Raw genomic sequence first — 15,999 nt, 5'->3', positions numbered from 1 at the left:
TGATTTTCTTTCCATATTACCATAATAAACCATAAAGACTTGCATGGTATCTGGATGCTAAGCTAGCTCTCTCTGTTTCCCCCCTGCAGGTGTCCAAACAGGCCAAGGAGTTCCTGGAGTTTGTGTACGAAGAACCTCTGCTGGATGTTCAGCAGCTCAACCCGTGCCTGTACGAGCACAGCGAGCCGCTCAGCACCGTGCTGCGCCTGCGCCAGCAGCTGCAGTCCCTGCGGGCGTACCTGTTCAGCTGCCGGGCTGCCGTGGCCGAGGACCTCAGGCGAAGGTAGGGACGGCTCAGGCGTTAGTGCTGCAGCTTGAACACTGATTCATAAATGCAAACAGGAGTTTACAGCAAAACAATAAATGAATGTTTTTACCACCAGGTGGTAGAATAAGCTCTTTGCTTTAGATAATGTGGCTCAACTACCAACTTCACCTTCTGCAGACACAGAGCTACATTAGCACACCACTGAACCAGCCATGGATATAGAAGTCCACTTTCTGTCCCTCATCTTCCTCCTAAAGGTTTATTATGTCCACGTGAAACATTCCTACTATAAAATACTAACTAGCACTCCTTTGTTTTAGATTCATGTCTCGACTCTTTTTACAGTGCAGCTCTTCACGAAAAGTAAAGTTTCAATGAAAGTTTAATGTTCTTAAAGGACTTGAGTGTTCTTCCATGAGCAGCATCTGTCTCTGGGTTAGTGTTAGTGGAAGTCCACACTATTAACCTCTGAAGGGAAGTCTCAAAAGATGTTGTTTGCATGTGTGTATGGTAGCACAACTTATCTGCATGCATTCCTGTGTGTGTGTGTGTGTGTGTGTGTGTGTGTGTGTGTGTGTGTGTGTGTGTGTGTGTGTGTGTGTGTGTGTGTGTGTTTATCTGAGCGGGTTCCTCACTGAGAGCCTGTCTGAGAGCTGATGAATGTTGTTCTGGCCCAGGTCACTAAAACAAACTGCCTCCTTTAGAGTCATCCAGAGGTAAGGAACGTAACGAGACGTACGTAGGAGGAACTTAGCCTGGGTTAATGTTTAGGTTACATAAGTCACAGGTCCACAGCGTTGGGCTCAAGGTGGGAGGAGCCAGTGAACATTCTCTCATTGTTCCTCCCAACAACATACTTTCAGAGATTCTTAAGCTTTTTGCTACCAATCCAAACTTTGTCCATCTTCATTACCAACACTGGCTCCAATCCCCACGTGATCAATGTGTTTGTTAGCCAATCACAGCTCATCGTTGGTGAGAAACATAACCATGAACAGAACTCATTGCCCCCGGGGTTTGAGGCTCATGTGACCTCTACATTTTGACTGATTGATTACACACAGTCCTCAGATTATGAATGAGATTTTAACTAAGTAGCTCGTCAAATCCAAACTCTTAGTGTTTTCCCAGAACGGTCTGTTCCACCGGGCGATGCCGAGCGCAGCAGCATCTTTGTGTTCTGTGTTTACTTCAGGCCCATTAGCCAAGTGCCCCAACACTTCCAAACACTGCAGGATTGATGAGGAACGTGGCACTAAAACCTTCGCCTCACCATCCGTCTACTTCAAAAAAAGGGTCTGAAGGAAGACACACACACACACACACACACACACAGACACAGAGAGAGAGAGAGAGTCCTGACGTGGAGTACTGTAGCTGTAGTCCAGAGTTATCAGTATCAGTAGATGTTGTGGATCACAGAGTAGACCATCTAAAGAGATCGGCGATGGTGAGCGTCATCCTCAGTTGTGCGTCTCCAGCTGAGCCTACATCGCCAGTTTCTATGCTAAATGTGAGCAAATGTGTGAGTGGTCAGTGTAGAGGATGTTCAACCCATCCAAAGATCTGTTTTTGAGTTAAATGGCTCAATTGCACCAGCAGTGAAATCAATCCATCTTTGGTTTCTATCCCAGTGAGGCTGAACACTGTGAGCTTCACTGGTTACTGTCTGTGTAACTCACACTGATGGAGCTCTGATTTTGAAAGAAGAATCAGGACTGGTTTCCCTTAAACGGTCTGTAGAAATCCAAATAAAGCTAACCTTAACTTAACCTAACCTTAACTTAACTTAGGTGCACAGACTGCAGCAGGCGTGTTTGCTGCAGGCCCACTGGAGTGGATTGTGAAACATGCAACGTGGTCGTGTTAGTGAGTCCACACACACACACACACACACACACACACACAGAGAGAGAGAGAGTATCTCACAGATCAGTAATTGTGCTGGTTCACACAGCTCACAGTGACCCAGGTCAGACCCTCCTTCAGCACACTGTCATAATCACTGAGCGATAAAGGAGAACACACACTTAATGAAAGGCGTGTGTTCTACAAATACTGTCAGCATGAGTGTGTGCGTGTGTGTGCGTGCATGCCTGGATTTGTGCATGCGCTGTGTGTAATATGTGTGTAATCTAATCCTAAGTACTATTCGTTCTCAAATACTTCATCAGGATCAGCACACACTCTCAGGGTGTGTGTAACCAGGTACAGCTCCACAATCAGCCAGGACTCTGTGTGTGTTTGATTATTAGATTCCCACGTGCTTCAGTGTGTGTGTGTGTGTGTGTTACCAATGGTGACGTGCCAAACACAGTGGTTCTTTTATCAGCGGTGCCTATCCCCGGAGGTGTCTGGATCACAGATAGGACACACACACACACACACACACACACACATTTACACACTTGCAGTACTTGTGTTGTGGCGACACTCATCACAGCTTAGACAGGGTTTACCATGGAGCCATACGTCTTAGTGGTCTGAGAGGAAGACCTCACACACACACACACACACACACAGGAGGAAGACTTCTTAACTCTTCATTCAACTCTGAATTGGTGAAATCCTCTGGGTTGTAGACGTGGTCTCTCTGCTGGATGTGTTCGGAAGTTCAACCAGCTCATCATCATCATCATCATCATCATCAGAAGGTCTCACTGCTGTCTCACTCCATGTGTTTCCACAGGATCTTCCCCCGAGAATATCTGCTGCAGCACATCCACCTGTACTCCATGGCTGACCTGCAGCAGGTACACACACACACACACACACACACACACACACACACACACACACACACACACACACACTCACTCACTCACTCACTCACTCACTCACTCACTCACTCACTCACTCACTCACTCACTCACTCACTCACTCACTCACTCACTCACTCACTCACTCACTCACTCACTCACTCACTCACTCACTCACTCACTCACACACTCAGGCAGCGTCTCTAGCATGCTGTGGCTAACCTCTAGCTACATCAGGTGTGTGGACATGCCTCATCTCTACAGACGTCTTCATCAGTGTGAGGACTCATTTCTCTCTCAGAATCTGGACTCCTAACAGGAACCGACATTTCCATTTTGTCCGCCCCTGTTCTCCGTGCTGTCCTCGCTCCCGGCCGTGGCTGAGCGTGAGTGTGAGTGAGAGTAGGTAAGGGCAGAATAATGTGTCGTCTTTGTGGCGACGGAGCAGAAACACACTGAGCTCTTTCAGCTGCTGAGTTGGGGGTCAGAGGAAAAGAGCCACAGATGACTGAAAAGTTCTTTTGTTTGTCATTATGTCCATTATGTTGTAGCCTGGCCTGCTCCTTTCTTTCATCCCTCCCTCCCTCCCTCCCTCCCTCCCTCTCTCCCTCCCTCTCTCTCTGTGTCTCTCACTGTGAATAAGGTTCACACACACACACACACACACACACCCTGCCTCTCTCTGCTCCACTAATTGGTCACATTCAGAATCAACAGGCAGGAAAACAAAGCGTGACATCCCTCCATTCTTCCCAACATCCCCTCGGCCTCACACACCCTGACCGTCCCTCCTCCTCCTCCTCCTCCTCCTCCTCCTCACCTCCTCCTCCGACACGTTTACCTAAAGTTCATGCTAGCTTTTAAGACACTAAATTCCTAACCCTTACCACCACTCTTCCTCTCATTCATAATGGTTTGTTGGCTCCTTTTTACCGCCTGTAGCTCCGTTCACGTGAGGGGTGTGTGTGTGTGTGTGTGTGTGTGTGTGTGTGTGTGTGAGTGTGTGTGTTTGTCTTACTGAATCAGCTCTTCATCAGCGCTGCTTGCTGTCAGAGGTCAGTGCAGGTCGCTATCTGCTGACCTCCCCTGCTAAGAGACGCACTACATGTTTGTCCAAGGCCACGCTACCTTAGACTGTGTGTGTGTGTGTGCGCGTGCGTGTGCGTGTGCGTGTGTGTGTGTTCAAGTTTAGGTTGGTCTTTATAGTGATGTTCTCTCTCTTTCTCTGCCTTTCTTTCTTTCTCTGCCTCTCTCCCTCTGCCTCTCTCTCGCTCTCTCTCTCCCTCTCTCTCTCTGCCTCTCTCTCTCTCCCTCTCTCTCTCTGCCTCTCTCTCTCTCCCTCTCTCTGTCTCCCTCTCTCTCTCTCTCTCTCTCCCTCTCTCTCTCTGTCTCTCTCTCTCTCCCGCTCTCTCTCTTTCTCTCTCTCTGTCTCTCTCTCTCTCCCGCTCTCTCTCTTTCCCTCTCTCCCTCTCTCTCTCTCTCTCTCTCTCTGTCTCTCTCTCTCTCTCCCGCTCTCTCTCTTTCCCTCTCTCCCTCTCTCTCTTTCTGTCTCTCTCTCCCTCTCTCTCTCTTTCTCTCTCTCCCTCTCTCTCTCTCTCCCTCTCTGTCTCTTTCTCTCTCTCTCTCCCTCTCTCTCTCTGTCTCTCTCTCTCCCGCTCTCTCTCTTTCTCTCTCTCTGCCTCTCTCTCTCGCTCTCTCTCTCTCTGCCTCTCTCTCTCTCAGCCTCTCTCTCCCTCTCTGTCTCTGCCTCTCTGCCTCTCTCTCTCTGCTCAAAGAGAGGAAGAGGAGGGCAGGCGAGCGGCTGCTAAACAGCAGTTTTAGGGGATTAGGAGGTTCAGGAGCACAAAGAGCTCAACATGGGACAGAAGGAGTCTGGAGGGGGCGGAGTTTAGGAGGGTCGGGGTGAAGGGTGAAGGATGTGAATGGACTGGAGGTTGAATAGTTTCCTTGTTGTGAATAACAGTAATCTCTTCAATATGATACTGATAAATGCTGTGTGTGTGTGTGTGTGTGTTTGTGTTGCCACAGCAGACAGAAGTGTGTGATGGTGTGTGTTTGTGTGTGTGTGTGTGTGCGCGTGTGTGTGTGCTTCACACGTAGCCCCCCCCCCCTCTAACCCCAACCACCTCCACCCGTCACTCACTGTGGCTCCAAGCACATGTTTACCTTTTTGCCCTGTAACTTTGAGACTGAAGCCGTAGAGGGGACGTGGTTCTCCCAGCTTCATGGTTGTGTTGTGGTTGTGTTGTGATTGTGTTGTGGTTGTGTTGTGATTGTGTTGCGTGGCGCTATGACAACAACAGTTAAACGTTGTCAGTAAGTTTGCAGTGGGACAGTGGACCGTTTGGCCTTGGCAGAGGTATGAACCCTGGGAGCGCTCCCTCCCTCTCTCCATTTCTTTCTGTCGCTCTCTCTCTCTCCGTCGCTCCCCGTCTCCCTCGTTTTGTCCCAGCGGAGCGGCAGCGCGTCCAATCACAGCGCCGCTTCATCACCGAGGCTGTCGGGCCGCGTCAGGAGAGCCGTTCTTCATCCGGCCCGGTCAGGTCCTCCATTCCGGAGCTCTCCATCATCCTCAGGCCCTAAACGCCTCACAGCTCCATCCATCAGCTGCACCTCAGTGTGACTGACGGCTCACAGCAACAACAGCTGTAAAGCTGCTCAGTGTCCAATACAACGTTTACATGCACTCACATCTTATACAGGAGATGTCTCTCTCTCTCTCTCTCTCTCTCACTCACTCTCCCTCTCCGTCTGTCTGTCTCCCCCCCTGTCTGTCTCTCTCAGGTTGGTCTTTGACGTGTACATTATCCTTTGGCAGTTTGACCTTTTCTAACCCCTCTCACCTCACTTCCTCTATCATCTCCCCGCCCCCCCCCTCAGGTGATTGATGGTAAACTGGCGCCCTTCCTGTCCAAAGTGATCAAGTTTGCGAGCTCCCACGTGTTCAGCTGCAGTTTGTGTCGAGAGAAAGGTTTCATCTGTGAGCTTTGCCAAAACGGTCAGGTCATCTACCCGTTCCAGGAGAGCGCCACCAAGAGGTACGGACACACACACACACACACACACACTCTCCCCCCGCCTCATCATATCATCACCAACATCTTCCTGGCCAATCAGAGTGTCAGTGGCCAATAAGTGTTGGTCTTACTCTCTTTTCTGTCTGCCTGTCTGTCTTTCACTCTTCTTCTCTTTCTTACTCTCTGAATCGTTCTCCTTGTCTCTTATTTTCACTCCCTTAGCTTTAGCTCTCATTCTCCTCTCCTGTCACTCTCTCTCTCACTCCTCCCTCATCTGTCGTTTCAAATCTGCCGTTTGGGGCCAAATGCAATTTTGTCCTCTGCACATCGCAGCAAATCACTCATAAAAAAAAAAAAAGAAGCTGTTTACGACTTTGAGCCACGCACATAAAGAAACCTGTGTGTGTGTGTGTGTGTGTGTGTGTGTGTGTGTGTGTGTGTGTGTGTGTGTGTGTGTGTGTGTGTGTAGGTGCGACGGCTGCGGCGCTGTGTTCCACGCTGAGTGTCGACAGAAAGCCCAGCCGTGTCCTCGCTGCGTCCGGAGGGAGCTGCATCACACCAGGCCGTCGTCCTTCTGGTCGCCCGACGACGATGACAGCCCGGGATGCTACCACCTCCCCTACCACGACACCTGAAGAACACTCTGTGTGTGTGTGTGTGTGTGTGTGTGTGTGTGTGTGTGTGTGTGTGTGTGTGTGTGTGTGTGTGTGTGTGTGTGTGTGTGTGTGTGTGTGTGTGTGTGTGTGTGTGTGTGTGTGTGTGTGTGTGTGTGTGTGTGTGTGTGTGTGTGTGTGTGTGTGTGTGTGTGTGTGTGTGCGTGCTGATGCAGGGATGAACTCAGACATTTGAAATCCACCTGAGGAACTGCAGCAGCTTCATCAATGAAACGTAACTGAACCGTGTTCACAAGGAGACATCTTCATCCTCTAAAGGCCTCAGCTTTAACTTCTTATGCTCTCTCTCTCTCTCTCTCTCTCTCTCTCTCTCTCTCTCTCTCTCTCTCTCTCTCTCTCTCTGTGTTCTTTTACCTTCAGTCAGTCCTTATTGCTGTATAATCAGCTGTCTCATTACGTCACACACACACACTCTGTACAGTGGTGATGTTTTCCTGTGGGTCAGACTCTCTGGTCATCAGTGTGTTGAACCTGCTGCCTGTGGCTGTCACTCACAGTCTGGAGCGCCGTTTCTTTGACAGCCAATCATGGATCTGATTTCCGACGACCTGCAGGTTCCATGAAGGAGACATGGATGTTCATCACCTTCTCCTTAACAAAGGGACAAACATCACATCCACCTTCAGATCCTTTTGTCAGTTTAGCCTCACCAGTGTCTTCCATCAGAGTTACCGTGGTAACGAGCTCTGACAAGACGTAGAAAGCACAGGAAGTTGTCTTTCCTTGCCCTGACAATGAAAATGGACTTTAACTTTGAGGAATTCTGTGTGTGAGTCACATTTTGTGTTCCCGTAGGTAAACCCTAACACAGGAGCAACAACGTCTTCGTCCCCGCCGCCTCTTCCTCCCCTCAGTCTGCTTTAGTCACGCAAAACCTAAAAACAATCGCAGCTTTAGATTTAGATTCTCTATGCAACCTGGGCGGCCTGTAGGATCGCTGCTCTCTGTGTGTGTGTGTGTGTGTGTGTGTGTGTGTGTGTGTGTGTTCTCTCTCACACCCACGGGACAAACCCTCCCATGTTTGAAACGTCATTTAGATTCTCCATAGTTTGTGATCCAGATTGATGAAGAGCTCAGGTGAGTAAGAGCAAAGCTAGCAGCTGTGTGCAGAAGCTTGTGTGTAGTTGAAGTCTGTTCTCTTCTTGTCTTGGAAACGTTCTATCTAAAATAATCTCCTATAATCTTGTGAAACCGTTGAGTGACGGTTGCTAAGAGACGTTGTATTGCGACCCCCTGTTCTTGACTTTCTGTTTGGTAGACCAGAGCTAGCTGGCAGCGACTATGAACTGAACTGCTGCCCAACTTCATGTCATGATGCTACACTTTGGCCATGTCGGACACAAGGAGGCGCCTTCAGGAAATCATACAGTATTTAAACGCCTCGCTCGCCATCATTAACAAAGGAACACTGGGTTGCAAATGTAGCAAACGTTTGGCCCTCATGTTTTCATTTGGCCTCTTTTTGTCTGCCTGTTGATGTCAAAGGTCGTTTATTTATTTGGACATGTTTGAGTGAAGCGTGTGAATCTGAGCGTGTTGCTATGGAGCGTGTTGCTATGGATCATGTATGAAAGCTCAATAAGACAGACGTCTCGCTGTTTTCAAATCATGTCATATTTAAGAAATGATGTATTTAAGTTATTGTGACTGATTGTGCCTGCTGCTTACAAACAAGGACGCACATGATTGAGTTTCATTTTACAGAAACTTTAGCATTTCAACAATTATGAGGCTTTAAGTTGTTTGGCTGTTTTTTTTATTTTTGTTCTGTCTCATTTGTTGCACAGTGAGAAGCCACAGTTTGTTTATTTGTTGTCCAGATGAATTTCCTTGCTCTTTCTTTTGCACTTCAATAATAAGATGTTTATTTTGGTTTGTTGGTTTTTACTTGAAGCCCTGAATGTGAATCATGAAAATGTAACTTTACTGTGTTGGCAGTGTGAAGTTTAGCAGTGTGGCAGCTTTTTCAGGGAATTTTAAAGTTTGCTTGTTTTTTTTACATTTTATTTTGTTTTGTCACCTAAAAAAGCTGAATTGCAAAAACATTTTATTTGGTTTGTGGAAATGCTTTCATCCCATTTTAAACACATTCTTGGTTTCAGGAAGGAAAAGGGAAGTGAGGGAAAACAATTCAAGGGAAAAAATTTGAAAACTTCTCAAATCGTATAAAGATTTCCAAGATTGGGTCAAGAATTTTTCATAACTCCAGAACACTTTGAGGCTTCATCGACCTTCATCGACCTTCATCCTGCATCAAAAATGTTCTAGAATGAATTTATAATAAAATGAGGTTTTGTTCAGAATTTTGTCTCCCAGATTTGATTTAAAATTTTCTTTTCAAAATGCAAGGATTTGGGGCAAAATTCTCAAGCAAAATCAAAAGAAATTCACTGCTTTCCAAAACAAAATACTGGCTTTTGAAAATGTTTGCAATGTGTTTGTAAAACATTCTGGATGCAAAAATGAAATCTAGACCCGGAGCACGAAATCAATTCTACACTTTTCTTGATTCTGTGCTTGATTCTTTCAAATTAAAAGAAAATCGAAGAAAAACTTTCAAGGCAAAAAAAACGGTCCCAAATAAAACGAATTTCCTGGAGTGATTCCAGATTTTTTTCATTCCATATAAACCTCACACTGAGCCCCATTGTAAATTGAAGAATTTTGAATTTTTTTGAATCAATCTTAAAAAAAATTTCCTCCCAGATTTCTCTTTTACTTTTCTTCTGGTTTGGCTGAAATTTTCAGGGAAAAAAATTTTCCTTGTCAATTTTTTTTTTTTTTTTTTTACAATGCAGCTTTTTCTGTGACAAAATTCCCTTAAATGAACTCTGAGCCCGTTCAGCTGCAGAGTGTCCGGAGCTGAAATGAGTGAAGATTCTTCGTCTCCATGTTCGACTCGCCACGTTTCAAGTCGCGTCTTTGTGTCGTTCAGCGTTTAAAGTTCCTTCCTCTCGCACTTTAAGTTCTTTTCTCTGTGTTTCTTTGCATCGCAGCCAAACTCTCACAAACCACTAGTTGATTATTTTCTTGAACACTTTGGTTAAATGTGTTTGTTTGCCACTGATGCCAATAAAGAGGAGCTTGTTCATACTGCTGTGTGTCTGTGGGCAGATGGAGGCGTGGCCATGAGCTGAGTCTGTGCAGCTAACACTCATGTGGAACGACAGTGATGCTAACTCTAAATGACAGCTGACCTTTTGGTAGAAGCTGATCTGCTTGTGTTAATGTGAGGAACAGCAGCAAAGCCTGATGGGTAACCGGCTGGAGGTCCCGTCTGCACAAAGTCCTGCAATTATGTCTGTTAGCTAGCTTACAGCACACTGCACAGCTTTAGCTCGTAATGTTGTCAACCGCACGAGCTCATTCCTTCTAGACACAGATGAACTAAGCTTAGCCTTTAGTGGTGGAACATTTGTCAGTCTGTAAGACGTGAGACTGAAATGTTGCACTGCACAGACTCTGGGTTCTCAGGTGTGCGGCTCTGGGAAGTCCACATGTGATCTGAGCTCCATCGCTTTAGTTCCCCAGCAGGCGTGAGTGTAAACGTGTGTGTGAGTGTTTATGTGCCGTTTGCCTGGAGGAAACTGAAGCGAATCATTTGATGTATGTGGCGCGGCGGCCAAATTGAACCTGAGTGTCGACCGCGCTTAATTGTCACCACCAATTAGTGCATTGTGGGAGCTCACAATGGAGGAACTGTAGCGAGCCGAGCCGAGTCCTTTGTGCGTCTCCAGTGGCCCGCGGGCCAGTCAAGACTCATTTAGACCGCTGAACGAGGACGGAGACAAAATGCCAACCAAAACCAAAACAAAGGACAGTTTAAGAAGGGAAAGGGGCCGGGGGGGCCGGGGAGGGGGGGGGCAACGGTTTCTACACAGGAAAACAATCGACCATTAGAGACGAGGACGTTTACAGGAATGCTGCCTGATTCCAGCTTCAGTTATTATTGTTTGAAAAAAAATCTTGATTCTGGAAAAAAAATCTTAAACATCGAACCGAAAACTGAAACAACTTTTTATTCTGTTATCTCTTTATTCTAAAAAAATCTTAGACTTTCACAGAAGAATAAAATAAAACATTCTTTTTACTGAAATCTATGAAATTTTGGATTATTAGAGTAAATTAATGAGAGAGAGAGAGAGAGAGAGAGAGAGAGAGAGAGAGAGAGAGAGAGAGCGCGCGCGCTCTATGAGGTACAAAGGTCTCAAAGTGTGTGTGTGTGTGCGTGCGCCCAACATCTGACACCTTCAAGTGTTCCTGGTAAATTCTTAACTTTCTCGTGCAGGAAGTCATTAAACAACCTGCTGATGCGTTCAGGTGCTGTTGGTATGAAAATAAGATATAAACAAATCAAGACGACAACAGAACAGCTGAGCTCATCACAACACTGACCGGAGTCTTCCTCTGCCGTGTGACATGGTTACTAAGAACTCTGCAGATCTGCAATTTACCCTCCACATGGATGTGTTCTTGTGCAGTAAACACAATGTTAAAGCTATGTGTTGTTTTCACTCAGTGACACAAAGAGTTTGAGACATTAATGATTCTTTAAATAAACACAAAGATGGAAATCAAGCCCACACTTCCTCCAGTGCAGTAAACGCTCCTATTATGGTAGTCACGTTTCCCACCGTCCCTGAACGCACCTGTGTGTGTGTGTGTAACCCTGCGGCTCTCAGAGGGACTCAGTGAGCGCAGCGCACACACACGCGTTCACACACACCTGAAAGCACCGCGACGCAACTTGAGCGCAGAGACTCGGAGGACTCGATAGTTTGTTTGATGGTTTATTTGTTAGTTTTCCGGTTGAGCCGCTCTGAGGATTTAAAGTGAAACTCTGTCTGGAAACGACAAAATGTGAGTTTTTGAAGGAATAAAGTGGATTTTTCTCCACACGGAAAACAGCAGCGGCTTCATGCGTGTGAGCGGCTGAGATGTTCAGGGGCGCTGCAGAGATGAACTTCCTCTCTGCGGAGTGAGTCACAGCCCGCACACTCAGGCTGGACTCGGACTGGACTCTGGGTTCTGGATCAGCATCAGGAGCTCAGCTGGTTTTGGAGTAAAATCGTGCTTTTTCTGCAGAATTCTTGCTCCAGTTTGGAAGAGGGAGGAAGAGGAGGAAGAGGAGGAAGGAAGCTCTTCATGTATTTAATTTCCCTTTATTAAATTGCACATTGCAGTTTCAGTCATTTAGATTGATTGAGTTTCTTCTTCTTCAGTGGAACCTTGACCTCAGTGAACACATCAGGTTTATTTATGATCGACTGCAGCTGCAGTTTGTTGGTCTGATCCAGATCTGGACGAGGACATAAGAGTGACAGAATGTTCCTGTTCAGACCCTCGGCCCCCCGGGGCCCCCCAGGGCCCCTCACCCTGCTGCTGCTGCTGCTGCTCTCCTGCTGCCCGGCCCCGGTCCCGGGGGCGTCTAAGGAGCTGGTGTGCGAGCCGATCACCGTGCCGATGTGCCGCAGCATCGGCTACAACCTGACCTACATGCCCAACCAGTTCAACCACGACACCCAGGAGGAGGTGGGCCTGGAGGTGCACCAGTTCTGGCCGCTGGTCAGGATCCGCTGCTCGCCCGACCTGCTGTTCTTCCTGTGCAGCATGTACACGCCCATCTGCCTGCCGGACTACCGAAAGCCTCTGCCGCCGTGCCGCTCGGTGTGTGAGCGGGCTAAGCGGGGCTGCTCCCCCCTCATGAGCCAGTACGGCTTCGAGTGGCCCGAGAGGATGAGCTGCGAGCGGCTGCCCCAGCTGGGCGATGAGACCCTGTGCATGGACCAGAACAACAGCAGCGAGACCCCCACCACCCTGGCTCCTCTGCTCCCCAAGCCCACCCCCAAAGACAGGACCAGACCCCCCAGCCCCCCTCAGTGCGACAGGGAGTGTCGCTGTCGTGACCCCCTGGTCCCCATCAAGAGGGAGTCCCACCCTCTGTACGGCCGGGTCCAAACCGGCCCGGTGCCTAACTGCGCCCAGCCCTGCCACCAGCCCTTCTTCTCGGCGGACGAGCGGGCCTTCAGCGGGTTCTGGGTGGGCCTGTGGTCGGTGCTGTGCTTCATCTCCACCTTCACCACCGTGGCCACCTTCCTCATCGACATGGAGCGCTTCAAGTACCCCGAGCGGCCCATCATCTTCCTCTCCGCCTGCTACCTCTTCGTCTCCCTGGGTTACATCGTCCGCCTGGTGGCGGGTCACGAGCGCGTGGCGTGCGGGGGCGACCGGCCGCACGTCCTCTACGACACCACGGGCCCCGCCCTCTGCACGCTGGTCTTCCTGTTGGTGTATTTCTTCGGCATGGCGAGCTCCATCTGGTGGGTGGTCCTGTCCTTCACCTGGTTCCTGGCTGCAGGGATGAAGTGGGGCAGCGAGGCCATCGCCGGGTACTCGCAGTACTTCCACATCGCCGCCTGGCTCATCCCCAGTGTCAAGTCCATCGCGGTCCTGGCGCTCAGCTCAGTGGACGGAGACCCGGTGGCTGGGATCTGCTACGTGGGGAACCAGAGTCTGGAGAACCTGAGGGGATTCGTGCTGGCGCCTCTGGTGGTTTATCTCTTCACCGGCTCGCTCTTCTTACTGGCCGGGTTTGTTTCTCTGTTCCGCATCAGGAGCATCATCAAGCAGGGCGGCACCAAGACGGACAAACTGGAGCACCTGATGATCCGGATCGGGCTCTTCACGGTGCTGTACACGGTGCCGGCCACCATCGTGGTGGCCTGCCTGGTGTACGAGCAGCACTACCGGCCCGGCTGGGAGCGAACGCTGGCCTGCTCCTGCCCGTCTGAGCGTCAGCGGCTGGGCCCGGGCCCGGACTACGCCATCTTCATGCTCAAGTACTTCATGTGCTTGGTGGTGGGCATCACCTCGGGCGTGTGGATCTGGTCTGGAAAAACCCTGGAGTCCTGGAGGAGATTTGCGGCTCGCTGCTGCCTCTGCTGGACAAAAAAGAGTGCGGCGCCGCCCTCCATGTACAGCGAGGCCAGCACAGCTCTGACGGGTCACACTGGGACTGTGGGGATCTACCACAAAGCCCCGCCCTCACACATCTGAGCCTGTCTGACTGAACATGACGCTGCAGACCCTGATCCAGGTTCTGAGTTGTGTTTCCTGGAGGTGGAGCTGCAGGAAGCACAACCGCGGCTTTGTGTGTTTTATGCTAAAGGGGCGAAGACGTAAATGTGGAACCTCTTTCTCTTTTGTTAGGAACGTGCAGAGTTACGCTCCCCCTCCAGATGAACACAGGAAGGAAACGTCCTACCACAGAAGAAGAGAGTGGAGAACCGGCGACCTCACTGGCAGATTGGACCAGGAAGTCTGATGCATGTCAGATTGTCAGATTCATGTTCTGGTGAATCTGGTGTGTTTTCCTTTTGGTTGGTTCGTTGGTCACAACATTTACACGCGTGTGCACGTGTCTGTGCTGCCATTAAGACCAAAACACACTCAAACAAGGACGGGGTTAATGTTACTGTGACTCTGAGAAACTATTTCAGATGTGTCCTGATGTGCATACCTGACATTTGCCGCAGTATGACGTTAGTATGACGTTAGTATGACGTTAGTATGACGTTAGTATGACGTAGGGGTCAGGATGCTGGTCGCAGCGATCTGGAATCCTGAGACCATGAACGCGTCTCATCCTTGGAGCTAAGAGCAGGGATGCTGGTTCTGTCCGGTGTGTTGGAGTCTTTACAGAGACTCATGAAGCACCAGAGCTTCTCCTTCGTTACAAATCATTGACTTCCATTCGTTTCTCTCTGATATTTAGCTTCATCAGGAGACTGAATTGGCTTCACGTCGTTTTTTCATTCAGTCTGACTCCTGAAGCTCCAGCGTCGCTAAACGGGAAATGTTCCCTGTCTCACTTTGGGGTACGATCGGCAGAAACGCCGGTGCAGTTCGTCAGTTTGTGTGCGTTTATAGAAATGTGTGCTTGTGTGTAAATGTGAAGGAAAAGGACAAAATCAGACAGGAAGACTGAGTTCCTGTTTGTTGTTGTTGCTGTATAAGAAGGAGACGGACCGGAGTTTGTCTGGAAACCTGCTAAAACAAATGTATATGTTCCTGTCTCCACGGCGACGGAGGAACCAACATCCTGAGCACTGAGGAAACCTATTTATTTGTGCATACATATATATATTGTATAGATTTGCTGTAAATCAGGTGTAAAGTGTCACGTGATTAGTTTGTAACCGACCTCAAGAAGATCAGACTTGACTGAGGTATGAATTTGTCCATGATGTGACTGTGATGGAGGTTGTTCTGAGGTCTGAGCTCCAGTTTCAGTCACAGCTTCACATTACTGCTCTCTGGTTCTGTTTCCTGTCCATGAGTCTTCAGCCCCCTCTGCTGGCGGCTCCGGGAACTGCACAAGATGTTTACTAGTTTTAGGCCCGATACATTTTCTGTAGCTTTTCTGCTTTTATTTAAATGAGTTTTGCTTATTTTCACGTGACAGAATCGTTTCATGATCATTTTCTGACTGTAATTAATTTGACTGAAGAACTAAAAGGTAAACAAACTCAGCTCAGTGTGTAGATGTTCTTCTTCTCCTCCTCTCAGGGCTGTAGGTCTCTGATGGGCCCTGAAGGATCCAAGATCAGGTGTTAGAGCCTCTAAAGCTCCTCGACATGAAGACAGAAGCTTAGTGTTCATGTGGAGCAGCTGAGAGGAAGGAGAGCAGATAAACATGCATGGCGTCATGACGACAAACAGGAGATGAAGAACATGGATGTGAGGAGGTGTTAGGGTGATGACATCATCACACAGCTCAGTGCAGACTGGAACCACGTTTGTCTGCCAGCGAGTTCCAGCTAAAGCAGTGAGTGTGTGAGAAGAGGGACTCAAGACATGGTCTCCTAGCAACCGTCAGCCTGGTTTCCTAACATAAGAGCAGATTAACAGGAAATAAAAATCTTTTTGTTGTTTTTACTTCTCAGGTTGAAGCTCGACTGTGAAACGTCCTGATTGATCATTAAGTCACATACCTCCTCCAAGGCCAAACTATCAGATTCTTTCACATTATATTGAGAAAGATCAGTCAGAATCATTAAAGTGTAAAGTCTGAAGTCTGTTGATGTTTTTCTCTCATGTTGTGTTTGTGACTGAGCAGCAGACTGGCAGATTGTGTTTGTTGTGTTTGTTTCATGTTGTTGGCCAGTTGGACCCTGGACTGTGTCCACGTGAGGCCACGCCTCTAATGTGGCCACGCCTCTAATGTGTGAGCGCGTGTTTGTACAGACTTCATCACACGATGTGGAGAATAATGTAGATTT

At 48.5% G+C, this 15,999-nt stretch overlaps 2 protein-coding genes across 3 annotated transcripts in view; both read left to right on the top strand.

Annotated features, from left to right (window-relative positions):
• The window catches only part of plekhm3 (pleckstrin homology domain containing, family M, member 3), a 23,345-nt gene extending 13,283 nt beyond the window's left edge, over window positions 1-10,062 (top strand). For both annotated transcript variants that reach the window (XM_076138956.1, XM_076138957.1), the window contains exons 5-8: window positions 90-283; window positions 2,958-3,021; window positions 5,908-6,065; window positions 6,514-10,062. In XM_076138956.1, the coding sequence (XP_075995071.1) occupies window positions 90-283; window positions 2,958-3,021; window positions 5,908-6,065; window positions 6,514-6,679 (582 nt within the window). In that variant the 3' untranslated portion in view covers window positions 6,680-10,062. The remainder of the gene's footprint in view (window positions 1-89; window positions 284-2,957; window positions 3,022-5,907; window positions 6,066-6,513) is intronic.
• A 2,066-nt stretch (window positions 10,063-12,128) lies between these two features.
• On the top strand, window positions 12,129-14,277 carry fzd5 (frizzled class receptor 5). The gene has a single exon (XM_076138948.1). The coding sequence runs from the start codon at window positions 12,182-12,184 to the stop codon at window positions 13,772-13,774; it is 1,593 nt and encodes a 530-aa protein (XP_075995063.1). The 5' UTR covers window positions 12,129-12,181; the 3' UTR covers window positions 13,775-14,277.
• The last annotated feature ends 1,722 nt before the right edge of the window (window positions 14,278-15,999 follow it).

The sequence above is a fragment of the Genypterus blacodes genome, unplaced genomic scaffold (assembly GCF_046128005.1).
Source record: "Genypterus blacodes isolate CSIRO-AG114 ecotype Tasmania unplaced genomic scaffold, CSIRO-AGI_Gbla_v1 ptg000421l_1, whole genome shotgun sequence".
Lineage (NCBI taxonomy): Eukaryota > Metazoa > Chordata > Actinopteri > Ophidiiformes > Ophidiidae > Genypterus > Genypterus blacodes.
The sequence above is the reverse complement of the archived record's forward strand: the minus strand, read 5'-3'. Positions and strand labels throughout refer to the sequence as shown.